At 42.5% G+C, this 16,516-nt stretch overlaps 1 protein-coding gene across 3 annotated transcripts; it reads right to left on the bottom strand.

The window, feature by feature from the left end:
* Positions 1–775: 775 nt before the first annotated feature.
* Positions 776–13,338, bottom strand: LOC135539942 (RNA-binding protein 5-like). Of its 3 annotated transcripts, none has more exons than XM_064966210.1 (25): positions 12,902–13,338; positions 12,527–12,577; positions 9,720–9,888; positions 9,404–9,556; positions 9,142–9,211; positions 7,813–7,886; positions 6,749–6,832; positions 6,514–6,574; positions 6,266–6,337; positions 6,018–6,178; positions 5,811–5,908; positions 5,572–5,659; positions 5,397–5,465; positions 5,171–5,246; positions 4,949–5,052; positions 4,688–4,823; positions 4,493–4,584; positions 3,398–3,598; positions 3,142–3,294; positions 2,726–2,806; positions 2,319–2,513; positions 2,001–2,075; positions 1,783–1,886; positions 1,490–1,619; positions 776–1,260 (listed from the first exon to the last, which is right to left on the bottom strand). In XM_064966210.1, the coding sequence occupies exons 2-25, from the start codon at positions 12,541–12,543 to the stop codon at positions 1,135–1,137; spliced, it is 2,589 nt and encodes an 862-aa protein (XP_064822282.1). In that variant the 5' UTR covers positions 12,544–12,577; positions 12,902–13,338; the 3' UTR covers positions 776–1,134. The 3 variants fall into 3 exon arrangements, with proteins under 3 accessions (XP_064822282.1, XP_064822284.1, XP_064822285.1); XM_064966212.1 differs by lacking the exon at positions 12,902–13,338 and adding an exon at positions 10,170–10,285 and having other exon boundaries at positions 12,527–12,546; XM_064966213.1 differs by lacking the exons at positions 7,813–7,886; positions 9,404–9,556; positions 9,720–9,888; positions 12,527–12,577; positions 12,902–13,338 and having other exon boundaries at positions 9,142–9,160.
* Positions 13,339–16,516: the final 3,178 nt, after the last annotated feature.

Here is a 16,516-nt window from a genome sequence, read left to right as displayed (position 1 = left end):
TGGTTAAATCCATGATCAACCTGGTGCATAACACAGATACGTCTGAGACGATCCATTTCATTTGGATAGAATGCTGTTAATCTATCAAGAGGAAGCCATGTGAGATCACAAACATACGTATATATATATAGAACATCTGTCTCCTCTGACATCGGGAGCCTGTTGGAAAAAGGGCTAAATTGTATGCTTAAGGACCAGCGTTGCTCTTCCACTACTCTCCATAGACTTCATAATCATGTGCATTCCACACCTGTTCAATGGTACCTCTATATCTGGTAGTCCAAAACCACAAAATCAGATACTTCTAACTCTAAACTGGTTACAGTAATATCAAATATTCCTTGCAAGAGTTTACCTTTAGTCAAAACATTACCATAAAGCACAATTTGTCAAAACCCAATAGAGTTGATGCTGGAATCATACCTGTTCTGGTGGATACACTCAAGCCAGGCGAGAAGTAGTATTGAAGGGAAGCATTGGGGTTCAAGGATCCAGCGAACTGTCCCAGGAGGAGCAGTTCAGCAATGTCCAGTGAGTTAGACAGGCTGTGGGGAGGGGCAGCCCTCATCACAATACTCCTAAAAACAAAAACTTCCTTATCAAATCAAAGTGCCTCTGTGGCTACACTGAGTGAACAATTGAAAACTTCAGCACATATGCAAAGGATTGAGACTATGGCAACAATACTGTAACTTGAAGCACATGATCTGATTCTGTGAATCCTTGTCCATGTAAAAGTATTCTAAAATTGAAAAAAAGCAGATGGAGGCACGTAAACACAAAAGTCAAGTTTAATTCTGATCTCTCTCTCAGACAAACAACCACAGAGGAGCTTAGCACAGCCACATTTGTATTCCATACAAAATTACAAACTGTACAGAATGCTATTGACAGCATTTTATATGGAAGAAAAAGGCAATAAAGAAAGCTTTTTTGACTAAATAAAAAAATACATTAAATAGAACTAGCTTGGCCTGTGAAATGCCCAATATCTTCATTATTTATAGCTGTTGTACAAGGCCACAGAGGTCATAAATAACACATTGTTCCTCTTGTTCTTGTCATTTTCACAGTGGTGAGGATAATAGGCAGGTAACAGGGATTGAGGATGGAGTGGATGGCTGTAGTATTTGTTCACTCAATCTCAGTGAAGCGTGCAAACATGGCTTTGCGCACGGCGTCCTTGTAGGTGTCTGATGCGGAGAGTTCGTAGTTGCTTCCCTTGATGCCCAGGCCTGTGCCCTTGGTTCGTAATGAGGCCTGTGGGGAGAGGGCAAGAAGACGCTTATCAAAACAGACAGATTGGGCTCAGGTACCCCCTTAGGTACACCTGCTAATTGGCCAAACATATACAAACTCAACACACTGCCATGCACCAACCTGACCTGTCAGAAAATAGCCCAGTGACAAGAAATTACAGGCCATTTAAGCACTAACTCACTGCAGATGAAAAAGGCCTCTAATTTCTCATTTTGGCTGCATAACTCACAGAGATGGGTGCAGTGATGCCCTGCTGGTTGCGGCCCAGGCCCTTGCCCTCCTGCCAGCCCATGGCCTGCAGCATCTTGTTCCCAATGTTGTCACTGGTCAGACCGTCTTTGGTGGGCTGCTCGTAATTCCTGTGTCAGGTGGTTGATGAGAGGTGAATTAATCAAACAGTATTAATAAAATGTAATTCATTTATTTCTGGTTACTTGAATTGATCAAGGATGTAGTTGGACAATAAAAGTCTCGTAACGTGAGACCCCCTGCTTTTGAGATAGGATTGGTTGAAGCCCTTACACTGTGGGGGCAGGAGGCTGATAGAATTTCTTCTTCTTGGGTGCTGGTGGTTCAGGAACACCATACTTATCCCTTCTTTCAGCAGCTCTGTCTCTGTACTTCAGCTACACAGAATCAGGTCAACATAACACTAATTATAATCATTGGTGTCATTGATGATCTCGGCTTTCTAAAAATGTTCCTGTGAATGTCAAAAATCTTCAAAGAGTAAAGCCTACCTCCATCTCTTTTCTCTCCAACTCTTCCAGCTGGGCCTCAGATAGTTTGGATCTTCTGTGAATTTCCAAGTTTTGCTAAGACAATAAAGCAACAAAAAAAAGAAGGGGTTAATACTCCCCGGGAACTATGCAATTCACACATTTAAATACCACGACTAGTCTTGGTATGACAGTTCAAAAGAATGTGTGTTCTCACCTTGTTTATGCTAAAAAGCAACTGCACACCCTCAGCAGATGGCAGGGCCAAAAATATCCCAAAATATTTCCCTCCACCCAGACTAAGAGATTAAAGTGCCATTCTGCTGCTTGCCATCCTACCTTGTGCAGGTCTGAGAGCTGCTGGTGACGCAGCAAGGCATCTTTGCCGGGGAACTGCCTGAGACAGAGCAAGCAGGCCATCTTCTTCCAGTCTGTCAGCTTGTCTGACCCCTCATCACCCACACCTCCACTCTCTGGGTTGGCTGCCTCCTCTGAGTCACTGTCCCCACCAATGTAGGCTGCCACCAGGCCACTCTGCAACACACACAAACCTTTAACTATGAAGTGAGAACCATGCCCCACAAGCCACTGGAGAAGTGAGGACTGGGCTTTCCAATAGGGATAGATAAAGTGATTTCACATCTCACCACCAGATGGCCCAAAACCACTAATAATCCAAGCTGCTATTATCTTTCTCTGTAGTCTAACAGTAGTGTTTCACAGTGCCATCTCAGCTACATCCTTACCTTGGCTACTGGGGTTTCTGGTTCTCCATTCTTTAGCAGCTCATTCATCACCAACGGCTGGGTCTCAAACCCTGCACCATGCTGGAGGAGCAAAATACAAAATCAGACACTTGCATTTACATTTTAGTCATTTAGCAGACACTCTTATTCCGAGTGATTTACAGGAGTAATTAGGGTTAAGTTCCTTGCTCAAAGGCACTGAAAGATTTTTCACCTTGTCGGCTCAGGGATTCGAACCAGCGACCTTTTGGGTTACTGGCCCTACACTCTAACCGCTAGGCTACCTGCCACCCATTGACATGACACCAAACAGTTCATAATCCTTTAACTGAGATAAGTTTCCCAGTACCACAGCTGTGACATGATTTAAGAGCCAGCTACAGTATATTGACTCAGAGGGTTATAATCATGAGTACCTTTTTCTCAAAAAGGGTAGAGAAGCCTGCATCGGCAGCGGCAGCCTCTCTCCGGTCCTCATCCCTGCCCTGCCCCAGGCCCTGCAAGCTGCTCTTGATGCTCTCCTTCTGCTTGTTTAGGCTCTTGGCCCATCGCTCCATGTCTTTGGCTATCTGAAATGGGAGACAACAGAGTTACTAACATATCTCACAACATGTATTAGTGCTTCAGTATGAGACTTCCCATGCTTGCAAGAGGTGCTTGTCTGCCTGTTACCTGCTGGGCAGACTTGCTTTTGGGCTTGTCCTTCTTCTCCTTGGACTCTGTGCTGGATGAGGCTGTTGAGGAGGCGGAAGCCTGTTCGGAGCTTGAGTCTGCTGCTGCTGTTATTGTTTCTGCTGCTGCTGGTGCAGGGATGTAGGTCTGTGTCTCACTGTTCCAGTACAGGTACTGCTGGGTCTGGGAGTTGAAGTAGTACTACACAGAGATTTAAAATACATAATAATAATGACATCAATCATGATCATTTCCCTGATAAGGAGGAAGTCTATAGGGGTGAGAGAGTAGTTACACAGTCTTCAGAAAGTATTCAAAGTGGAATTAAGTTTTCAGAAATGTTTACAAATTCAAAAGAAATGAAAAGCTGATATGTCTTCAGTCAATAAGTATTCAACCCCTTTATTATGGCAAGCCTAAATAAGTTCAGAAGTAAAAATGTACTTAATAAGTCACATAATAAGTTGCATGGACTCACTCTGTGTGCAATAATAGCGTTTAACATGATTTTTGAACGACTACCTCATCTATGTACCCGACACATACAATTATCTGTAAAGTCCCTCAGTTGAGTAGTGAAATTCAAACACAGATTCAACCACAAAGACCAGGAAGGTTTTCCAATGCCTCGCAAAGGGCACCTATTGGTAGATGGCTAAACGTTTAAAAAAGCAGACATTGAATGTCCTTTCGAGCATAGTGAAATGATTAATTACACTATAATTATATTTTTTTATTACACTATAAATACACCCATCACTACAAAGATACAGAAGTCCTTCTTAAGTCAGTTGCCTGAGAGTAAAGAAACCATCCCAGGGATTTCACCATGAAAAAGCTCTTTGAGACTTACCCAGAAAGATCGCTGCTAAAGGTGATTCTAACATGTATTGCCTCAGGGTTGTGAATACTTTCTGTATTTACATTTGAAAACCTTTCTAAAATCATGTTGTTTTCACTTGGACATTACGGGGTATTGTTTGTTGATGGTTGAGCATTTGTATATTTTTTTAAATCCATTTTGAATTCAGGCTGTAACACGAAATGTGGAATAAGTCAAAAGATATGAATACTTTCCGAAGGCACTATACATACCTGGCTGTTAGGGTCGTAGTACAGACCAGTCTGTGGATCGTAGTAGTACCCAGATGACTCATCATATTGGTAAGCAGAGGTGTCAGGAACAACTGGTTAAAAGAAACAGCAGATGCATTGTATTGAATGACCTTCAGGTATTCAATCTATGGCAATTACATTCAAACTAAATGAAGAATGGAAATCCCTTCTTACCAGATGTGCTGTCAGAGAAAGTGGCAGCTCCAGGGGAGGCTGCCAAAGCAGCTGCTGCTGTTCTCAGTGAAGAGGTGGCAACTCTGGAACTGGTAGCCTGTGGTTGCACATCAATCTGCCCAACTAGTTGGTGCGCCTGTGGGTGGGAAAACAACAGCACCACATGTTCAACTGCTGCACTCATCCGTATTGACAACACCCGATGGAGCAGCATGTGTGTAACAAGCATCATAAATGTTGATGTGAGCCCTTAAGCGCTACCTGTATGGTAGGCTGGCTGAGGAGGTGATGTTGGTAGATCTGTGTGGTCTGGGAAACAACCACACCTGCTGCTGTAGGGACCAGGGCCTTCACTACTGGTGCAGCTGCCATTAAAATACATGAACCATGATTAAAGTCATAACATAAACCAGACAGTCTGAGTCACTAGTTGTAGTGTTAAGACGCACTGTGAAGTAGACGTCTGTCTATTTGGATTCTCACCTCCTAATATTCCGTCTCCAGGAGCAGGATCCAACACAGCAGGCTGCTGAGGCCACGACAGATAATCCTGCCCATACTGAAAGACAAATATTATACATGTTGCTTAAAACTATCTTTAAAGTTCAATTTACTGGCTATCTGTCCCTGATGCACAGCTTCAGGTTTAAAGAGCATCCCCCACTTGGTGTGGAACGATGAGTTGAGTTGGCCTCCAAAGAGTACTGACCTGTGTGTGCTGTGCACAGCCCTCCTGCAGGGAACCATAGTCTGTGGTAGCACCCAGGGCCTGCTTTGGCTGAAAGACGGAAAGAGACCAAGGCATGAGAACAGAGTGGTGGGACCACAACTACATGATTTAGATAAAGTGACATGAGGTGCAGAGGGAGTAGTCATAGTGATACCTGGCTGGAGGACCACTGAGCAGCAGCAATGGCTGTGCTGGCAACGGAGAAGGCACTGACTCTGTTTCCATCTGGCATCAGCAGGTCTCTGTTGGGGAAACACAAAGAAATGAGATCTGGATTTTGGTGTGGGAGGATGCATGTTTAATCTTCTTGTTCCTATGGTGCTTTCCTATAGATGTGTACGGAGTGAGTATGTGGTGTGTTGTTTGGTAAAGGGAGACAGAGTCATGACTCACTTCCTGGCACTCTTCGCATAATCCACCCCAATAGTCTTCCCATCCAGCTTCAGAGGAGGCTGCAGGCCCTGGAGGATTGTCAGGAGCTGGGAAGCCTCCTACACAGGAATAAGAATAAGGATTGCAGACATACTGTCAACATGAGACCTAACTTAGCCAATCATATTACAATGACAATGTGCATCATTCTGATGACAACACGCATACCAGTGGAGAGGAGAGCTGTACAAAGGCGAAGCCTCTGTTCTGTCCTGTCTGTTTGTCCTTGATCAGACGGATGTTGCCCGGAGACAGGATGGCGTAGGGAGCCAGGGTCGTCATGATGGCCTCAACGCTGGAGAGGGGAGCGATGTTTCTCAAGATGATCGCTGTCAAGAAAATCAGAGAATGTTCCTACTCTTCCTATCAATAACCACACACAAAGGCACACAGAATGGTTAGAAGATGGTACTCACTGTCACCACAGTAGTCTCCAGCTTGCTTAGGCTCTAAGTTCCAGTCACTGGGGCCAGCAGACTCTGACCCCTCTGTTTAAAACACAATAGCAAAGTAGTTCTATCAAGGCCCACCCAGCAACTATGATATCACCTGGGATTGGCCACTGGACTTTCACATCAAGGGTCTAGAATGTGATACTTGATAATCACTGGTCTCTTTTGCTGAGCCATCTACATTGGGTATGTATTAACACCGGGCTACTTACCTACTTTGACTGCTCCACATCTGAAGCACCTCAGTCTCTTCCGGAAATTGTACAGACCGCACTGCAAGCAACCAGTTACATTGTTTTCACTCAGTTTAATTAAACTTTAACGACAAAATAGTGTATCTAGAAACATTGATGAAACTATGAGTGAAACCATTTGGCAACACAAAACAGAGAAGGGATTTGGTCTGTGGAGTAGGAAACATGGAGGTGGAGAAGAGGGGATACTTACAGCATTGCAGAGCCAGTTTTCAAATGTGTGTCTCCGGTTGCTGTAGTGCATAGCCACACACTTTCCCTGGATCATCAGCTTATTCTGTAAGATCAAAAGCCACCAGTTATTTTTGCTTCCTCAACTCCTAGCCACACAGTCAGGTGAGATTCTCATACTATCACACCCCATGAGCGAGCACAGCCGGGAAGGGAAAGAGTTGCTAGGTTCACACTCGCTTAGGTACAACCCCTCAGAGAACACAGGGGTGAGTAGATCAGACAGAGACACAGAGAGAGAGAGACAGAGAGAGCTACGAGATAGCTACAAGGGGATGTAGAGATAGAGAGCTAGAGAGAGAGAGAGAGTGAGAGAGATAGATAGATAGATAGAGAAAGGGGAGTGCATGTGCTGGGTAGGATTCTAGCAGTGTGTCGGACCGGAGTGCTACCAGCCCGTCCTTGGCCCATTCCCTCTTCTTCGGTTTGAAAGGTGGAGGATGTGTAATGGGCCAAGAGACTGAGCTGGAGCAAAGTGTGCTATGTGGAACCCTGCCCTTGGGGCAGCCATATCAAAACATGGTTATGTGAGACACCCAGAACCAAAGAGTGCCTAAACTCTCAAAGTAAAATCCTTATTTTCTTAAAATACACACTTATTTAGCTATACAACAGCACACACAAAATGAGCTACCTCCTCTTTTGATTGCTTAAATCCAGTCTTCATTCCAAATGTTAAAAATGTATAAGTTGACACTTTGTATGGTGAGCTTCAGAGGGTCCAATGCTAATCTTGCACATTTTTATTGTATAGACAATTTTTTTCTGTCTAACCTGTTTAAACTAGAATCTATGTTAGAATAATCCATCTAGTTCATGATATTATAAAGACAACTTAAAGAAAGAAATCAGATTCATATAACAAAAGCGTTGGTGCTGTCCTTTGTCTATGTAGGACCCTCAGCTCTCAGCAAATGGTCACTTATACAGCAAATTTCTCAAAGGTCAGTCTCTCAAGACATCTGTTTGTTATTTTGGGCTCGGATCTCCAAGACAAAATCTAGACTTGGCGATTGTTGAAGCAACCTGATTGGTCTCCATCCATCGGGTAGCATCTTGCAAGTGATAAAACTCCACGAAGGCGAAACCTCTGCTTATACCTAGAGACAGCATTCAAATATAGACGGGAGTTGTGTTAGTCAGAGTGCTTTGGCACAACATTCAAACTCTGTCACAGTCTGCTTCACAACCCATTACAAGTGAAACAGTGGGATTTACTTTGAAGAGGGTAAGGGAGGGGTAACCTTTGCCATAGCATGAAAGCCTTCAGATGACAGTGCTTGGACCACACTTGACTGATTGCCACGCAAAGATGATACGATAAAATGTGAAGTGTTTAAAAAAAAAGAGGAAAAAAAAGAGACAAGTACACCCACTTACCAAAGGGGTATCCTACGAAGCACATTTGAGGAGTTAGCGAGGTAACTTTGGTCAACTCAGAGTTCAACTTGGGATAACCAGTCACACGAAAATGGCTCACCTTTTAGACAGGTAAATTACTATGGCAACGAATCCTTCAGAACTAACCTGCTCCAGGGCAGGCTAACGCAGGGCTAACTCCACTTACCCTGAATGAAATGACAGAGCAGAGAGTTGAGGACCAGTGAAATCAGATTCCCTCTTGCAAAGATTGATTCATCATCCCCTTCATTAGGAAGACGACGGAGTTTTTTTTGTGTTAAAATATCACATTACACGTTTTTTTTAATGACAGAATGCATTTTAAACTTCATGCAATGTAAAACATTTGTATGACTTAATAAATAAAAAATATCAATATGAGTGAGGAAAAAGGGTGCTTGTGCATTGATAAGCACACCAAAGACAGCATTAATAATAAGTAATAAAATAAAGATGGCACTTCTAAAAGTATATTTTACACCATAGCCTGCTGAATTTGCAAGATAACTTTTTTCATTTTGAGTTCGGCACAAATGAAAATGTGGCACTGACTCACCCATGGATTGATGTTTCAGCATTGTCTCAATGAAAAGTTTGTAGCCATGTGCGACATGCACACACAGTTACAAGCCTGCTAGAGTTAGCATCAGACGGACAAGCAATATCCACTGTTGTAGTACGGACAAAGACTGAGCTGGAATGTGAAGCAAACTGAGACTGGTCAGCTTTATAAAAACCCTGAGTACATCTAGCTTGCTTCGTAGGATACCCTTATGGTCTCAATCTCATCTACAAATAAAAACAATCCACAAAAGAAAAGACCCACTGGTGTAGGTGTGGTGAAGGTTCCTTTGCTATGGCAAATATGATTGATATTGGAGGCAAGGTGGCGTGTGTGGGGTGGTAGTGTGTGTGGAGCCAAATCAACCTGAGGCTCCAGACAACAACTCTCACCTGTCCTCTTCTTCATCAGCCGGATGTCCACAGGCTGGGGTCCCTGCAGCTGCTCAAGAGCAGCCTGGATCTGAAACACAGGAGGGGAACATTCAGTGGGCCACGGTTCACTATATTCAAGAGAGGTCACAATCCACAATGTATGTTTCCTATTATACACATCAATACTGCATATGGCATGCTAGCCTCTATACGGCAGCTCTGTGAAGCATATATTATCAGTAGTTATATCAACGTGCGGTTAGGAATAAAGAGGACCTACAGCTTCCTCTGTGACATAGAGGGACAGGCCCCGGAGCATGATGGTCTTGCTCTCCTCCTGGCCCAGCTCCATCTTATAATCCTGCTCTTGATAATCGCCATCAGACTGATAGCCATCTTCAGACCTGTCACTGTTGTGGCGCTTTCGCCTTCTCTGCAAGAAGAAAACATTTGTTAACTGAAGAGGGCAAGCAACATTACATCTGAGAACAACAGCTCTTCATGGCAAACAGCCCAGCACAGAACATGTTTTTGATTAATACATGTCCAAGGTCAATGAGATCCCCATGACCGTAACTTGATTCCTCGAGTCTCACCTCAGGGCCGTCTCGGTCTCTGCGCTCATCAAAACGGTCAGTGTGTCTCTCGTCACTCCAGCGCTGGTCATAATCCCTATCTTGCTCTCTGTCCCGTCTTTCACGCCACTCTGGATCATCTCGCCCCCGGTCTGACGCATACCTCCCACTACGCTCACTTCGGCCAAACCTCAGAACATAAGCACACAAGGTAACATTATTCACATGACATATTCAGCTAATACATTCCTCCAATGGTTGCTCAATAATGGACTAAAGGAGCCAAACGTTACTCCTTATAGTCCAAGGACTTTACATGTTCTGTTTAGAGGTGAATTGGCTCTGGAAGCCAAAACAGCCAAATAATCCAACTAAACGTGAATCGATTCTCAATTGCAGTACAGTTCTAGCAACATAAAGCCCTGTACTTTCATATCAAAATAATTTGACAAATGCTAAATATTCACTTACTGTTCACTGTTTTAATACAATTGCAGACGCTATTTTTCCAGTGACAAACAGGTGTTCGTAGACGCAGATAGCTAATTAGCACAGGTGCGCCTCTGTCTTCCATCCGTTTACAAGCCCTGTAACATGGAAATATGGCCGTGTGGGAACCCTCACCCTATAAAATGTATGTGGCAATTTAATCTTTGATTTCTTGCTGATATGAAAGATACTTTCCTTATGTTTCCAAAACCATACTGCAAGCGATTCGTTTTAATGTACAGAACTAGCGTCAGGCCTCTTAAAGCTGCAATATGTAACATTTAGGGCGACCCGACCAAATTCACAATGAGTTATAGATATGTCATTCTCATTGAAAGCAAGTCTAAGAAGCGATAGATATGTTCTGTGAGCGCTATTTCTATGCTTCCGGTTCTTATGTTTAGTTTTTGCATCTTTTACTTTCGGTTTTGTACACCAGCTGAAAATACAATATTTTTGGTTATTTTAAAGATATTTCACAGCGGTTTAGATTGTACAATTATTATACATTGCTTGTTTTGTCACAAACTGAAATTAGGCAAACTAATCTAATTTTAGCAACCAGAAAATGGCAGAGCCTTTCTGCATATTGCACCTTTAACAAATCACCCCCGGACAGAAGACACTATTGTCAATAGGCGCTAAAGGTACTTTGCATCTATGAATGGGGCATTCCTAGTAAATACCATGTTTGTCAGAAGAGTGCATTGCATTCAGAGATAACAACCCTACCTATACACTTGTTTACAATGAGCTGCACTGGGGCCGGAACACAATCATAGCGCACGTTTACATGCACACTACAGAGTATGGCATTATTCACGTAAACACTGTACTTTGTTTATCTTAAATCGGCGTAAGATCATAATCAAAGTAAGAATACGCTGATTAAAACACCTGGTTTTCTGAGCAATCTTTCAAATTATTAGGAAATGTAAACAGCTTAAATCGGTGTTCAAGCGGTGTATTTGATCTAAGCACGTGCCAGCACCGGGTAGCGCAAGCCTCACTCTTATGCGAGAGTTAAATATGCATCTTATATATAGTTTACACATACAAACTTTATATGTCCGAACTCAGAATCAAATTGTCTTTGCAAAAATAACAGTCACCATAGTAGAAAATGTATTTTGTTTGCGGATTTTCTGCATTTATCAAAAGTCCCATCAGTAGCCTGACTTCAGATGTGTCCATGTAAACAGGATTATTAGGGAAATCATTCTTCTGGCACTGTATGTAAATGTTTTAAATGACAAATGATATACTGAACAAAAATATAAATGCAACATGCTACAGTTCATATGAAGAAATCAGTCAATAGAAATAAATTCATTAGGTCCTAATCTATGAATTTTACATGACTGAATAGAGATATGAATCTGTTGGTCAAAGATAACAAAAAAACAAAAAAGGGGCCTCTGGATCTCATCACAGTATTTCTGTACATTCAAATTGCCATTGATAAAATGCAATTGTGTTTGCTGTCCGTAGCCTACGCCTGCCTGCCCATACCATAACCCCACCACCACGGGGCACTCCGTTAACATCGTTAACATCAGCAAACCGCTCGCCCACACTATGCCATAGACGTGGTCTGCGGGTTGTGAGGCCGGTTGAACATACTGCCAAATTCTCCGAAACAACATTGGAGGCAACTTATGGTAGAGAAATTAACATTAAATTGCCAATTGCATGCTCCCTCAAAACTTGAGATATCGGTGGCACTGTGTTGTGGCATAGTGTTGTGTGACAAAACTGCACATTTTAGAGTGGCCTTTTATTGTCCCCAGCACAAGGCACACCTGTGTAATGATCATGTTGTTTAATCAGCTTCTTGATATGGCACACCTGTCCGGTGGATGGATAATCTTGGCAAAGGAGAAATGGGATCTTTTGTTTCAACTCATGAAACCAACACTTTACATGTTGCAGTTCAGTGTATTAACCTGACTATCCACAATAATCACATGATTGTGTGCATGTAACCATGAGCTATAATTACATTAAGAAACTATGGAGCCGCCGTGAGATATGGGTCGGAAAATTTACCTCAATGCAGGGACGGAACATGCCACAGTACTCCTAATTGTACAGTTAAAACTGGCAGTATTTCAATCTTCTCAATGGAGCAGTGTGGATAAAGGTACAACCGAGTACAGTATCATATCCAATCCCGGCATTGAGGTACGTTTTCGATCCATATCTCGCCCTGTGCCTTAATGTAACTATGACTGCGTTCCGACCCCAGTGCAGCTCAGTGTAAACAAACGCAATGGTAGTGTCTATCTTCTGGCAATCTTTACTCCTGAGTCAGGCATAAAGGTCGGAGAAATTCTCACCTCTTGTCAGCCCCCATGTTTCACTGCTGAACAGCCAGGTTTACAAATGAACTGTAGGGATGCAAAATGAATGTTGCATCAATTACTAAACTTGTTGAAATGCAAAACAAATAGTTAAACACTAATTTACTTTAACGTTATTGCTTAAAAACAATGCTAGCTACTAGCTAGCTATCTAAGGATGTAGCAAGTGACACAAGTCTCGGCTAGTACTTACCTAACTAACTGCTATTTTAGCTAGCTAGGCCTTTGCCAAGTACACAGATTAAAATAAACGTTAGCTAGGTGAGATGATTGAACAGTCAAGGATTATCTTGCTAGAACAGATTTGCTAGCAGTTGATAGCAATGTAAAAATGGTAAATTGAATACTTACCAGTTAAATAAAGTATCAAGGCCTGGCTTTCGTGGCCTGTTTTATAACATTACAAAGAAAAATGTATTTCCCTCTGATTCCTTCTTTAGTTTTGTGCCAGCATACAGCTAACGTTAGCTAGCTAGCTACTGTTGTAAATCCAAAGGAATGGGTAATGGTTAGATGGGATACAGTTTGTCAAAAATCCTTTTCCTCATCTAAACGAATTATCCTAACCTACTACGTTCATTCGGTCATGGCTAGAAAGGATATCGAATTTGTCATAGTGACGTCATAGTACCATCTGCTCGACTCGCGCGATGTAGCTAGAGTTGCGTTGCCTGAAATCAGGAATAGTATCATATTTATAAACAGGAGAAAAGGAACACATTGGTTGTAAACAAAAAGTATAAAGCGTCTGGACAGAATGTAGAGTTCGAATTTAATCAAGGAGAGATATTAATCTTGGTCATTAGTAAACTAGCTAACTAACGCCTTTGCGTTGACTAACGCGTTAGATAGCTAGCTAACGTTAGTGAAGTAGGCATACGTGTGTGTTATTAATCGATTTTAGATTATCCGGCTATAGAGATTAACTACTATTCCAATTTGTTTAATTTATAAAATCTCGCATCGTGAAAAAAATGTGCACTGGGAACTCGAGTATGTTCCCTATGATGGAACCCAACGCCTGTCAAATCAAATGTATTTATAAAGCCACGAGACAAGGGCAAGGATAAACATGCGAGTGATAAGAGGGAAACAAACGGTAATTAATCTAATGTTTACAACGATGCACAATGAAGATGATTATGATTGACTGATATTGGGAGGAGGGAATGCCTGTCAGGAAAGGAGAGATAAGAGAAGGTGAGAGTTTGAGAAGTGTATGAATGAAATGTTATTTTCGTGTCAAATCGTCAATTGGCAACCCATTCCTTTTGGGATTAATTGACACAAACATTACAATAATTAACGATGGTAATGAAATGATAATTATTCTTACGGTATTCTCTGCATTGCGCATCGCATAAAGAGTGAAAAAAATGAAGGTAAAAATCAATACACAATAGTAAATAAGGTTATCCAAACAATAATTATATCACTGGAGCAGTAAAATAATATACATACAGTGTATATACACATACATACAACATAAAAAATAAATACTGAAAAAAAGAAACAGAAGGCAATCGAACCCAGTCTGGCACAAAGAGAAGATTCATATGGGAGACAAGCCTATACACAATCCTAAACTCATCAAAATATGAAATGTCAATTTTTCAGGACCCTGTCTTTCAAAGATAATTAGTAAAAATCAAATAACTTCACAGATGTTCATTGTAAAGGGTTTCCCATGTTTGTTCAATTAACCATAAACAATGAACATGCACCTGTGGAACGGTCGTTAAGACACTAACAACTTACAGACGGGCAATTAAGGTCACAGTTATGAAAACTTAGGACACTAAAGAGGCATTTCTATTGACTGAAAAACACCAAAAGAAAGATGCCCAGGGTCCCTGCTCATCTACGTGAACGTGCCTTAGGCATGCTGCAAGGAGGCATGAGGACTACAGATGTGGCCAGGGCAATAAATTGCAATGTCCGTACTGTGAGATGCCTAAGACAGCGCTACAGGGAGACAGGATGGACAGCTGATCGTCCTCGCAGTGGCAGACCACGTGTAACAACACCTGCACAGGATCGGTACATCCGAACATCACACCTGCGTTACAGATACAGGATGGCAACAACAACTGCCCAAGTTACACCGGGAACGCACAATCCCTCCATCAGTGCTCAGACTGTCCGCAATAGGCTGAGAGAGGCTGGACTGAGGGATTGTAGGCCTGTTGTAAGGCAGTTCCTCACCAGACATCACAGGCAACAACGTCGCCTATGGGCACAAACCCTTCGTCGCTGGACCAGACAGGACTGGCAAAAAGTGCTCTTCACTGACGAGTCACGGTTTTGTCTCACCAGGGATGATGGTCGGATTCTTGTTTATCGTCGAAGGAATGAGCGTTATGCCGAGGCCTGTATGCTGGAGCGGGATCGATTTGGAGGTGGAGGGTCCGTCATGGTCTGGGGCGGTGTGTCACAGCATGATCGGACTGATCTTGTTGTCATTGCAGTCAATCTCAACACTGCGTTACAGGGAAGACATCCTCCTCCCTCATGTGGTACCTTCCTGCATGTGGTACCCTTCATCCTGACATGACCTTCCAGCATGACAATGCCACCAGCCATACTGCTCATTCTGTGGGTGATTTCCTGCAAGACAGGAATGTCAGTGTTCTGCCATAGCCAGCGAAGAGCCCGGATCTCAATCCCATTGAGCGCGTCTGGGACCTGATAGATCGGAGGGTGAGGGCGAGGGCCATTCCCCCCCAGAAATGTCCAGGAACTTGCAAGTGCCTTGGTGGAAGAGTGGGGTAACATCTCACAGCAAGAACTGGCAAATCTGGTGCGGTTCATGAGGGGGAGATGCACTGCAGTACTTATTGCAGCTGGTGGCCACACCAGATACCGACTGATACTTTTGATGTTGGCCCCCCTTTGTTCAGGGACACATTATTCCACTTCTGTTAGTTACATGTCTGTGGAACTTGTTCAGTTTATGTCTCAGTTGTTGAATCTTATGTTCATACAAATATTTACAGATGTTAAGTTTGCTGAAAATAAACACAGTTGACAGTGAGGACGTTTCTTTTTTTGCTTAGTTTATGTACACACATGCCATTTACCACATAGAAGCTAAATAAATAAAAAATAGATATTCCAGTCTTTAACTAAATTTTCCACAAACGGAAATACACAATGGACAAAAAAACGTCACATTTCTCCTCATCACTTAGCCACATTATGTCAGGGTATATGTGGTGTGCTTTCTGGAATAAGAGCAAATGTATATCGTGGTGTAAAAGATAGAGGATAAAATGAGTTTCATTTTCTTTCTTTGAGTTATGTGTTAGAAAGGGACAACAGAAGAGAACCACTAGATGCAGGACTCCTTGTTTCCCCAATATTTAAGAAAACAGATGGCTACAGGGCTGTCTCCTACAGAGCTCCTCTTTTATGTGGAAGAATCAGACTTGGTTTCAGTCTTGTAAATTAAAGTAACGTTACGTAGCCAAGCATTGGACTAATAATCCTTGTCTGACCATGAATGGCCCATATGGGCAGAAGCCAATCTCCTGTTTCTGTCACATAAGGCAGCTTGAAGTACAAGTAGCCTGTACTCCTGGACAGGATGCTAATTCCCACTCTCAACTGGGATTCCATACCACTGACTATTATGGGGACCCAGTCCCTGGCTTGTTGCACTCCGGTGGCGTTGGATGGGGCCACATTCTCTCGCTCCCCCTGTCCCAGTCTCCAGTGTTTATGCTCCAATAGTATTTATTTGCCTAGGGGCCATGATCAGCTTGTCTTATCTGATGTAGTGCATTCAGGAAGTATTCAGACCCCTTTACACATTTTGTTACAGCCTTATTCTAAAATTTAAAAAATTACGCACACCCATAATGACAAAGCAAAAACAAGTTTTTGAAATTTAAAGCAAAAACAAGTTTTTGAAATGTATAAAAAAAAACACAAAACTTAGCATAAGTATTCAGACCCTTTACTCAG

Source organism: Oncorhynchus masou, chromosome 5, assembly GCF_036934945.1.
Source record: "Oncorhynchus masou masou isolate Uvic2021 chromosome 5, UVic_Omas_1.1, whole genome shotgun sequence".
Taxonomy (NCBI): domain Eukaryota; kingdom Metazoa; phylum Chordata; class Actinopteri; order Salmoniformes; family Salmonidae; genus Oncorhynchus; species Oncorhynchus masou.
Note: the sequence above shows the minus strand (reverse complement) of the source record. Positions and strands in the feature narration are given on the sequence as shown.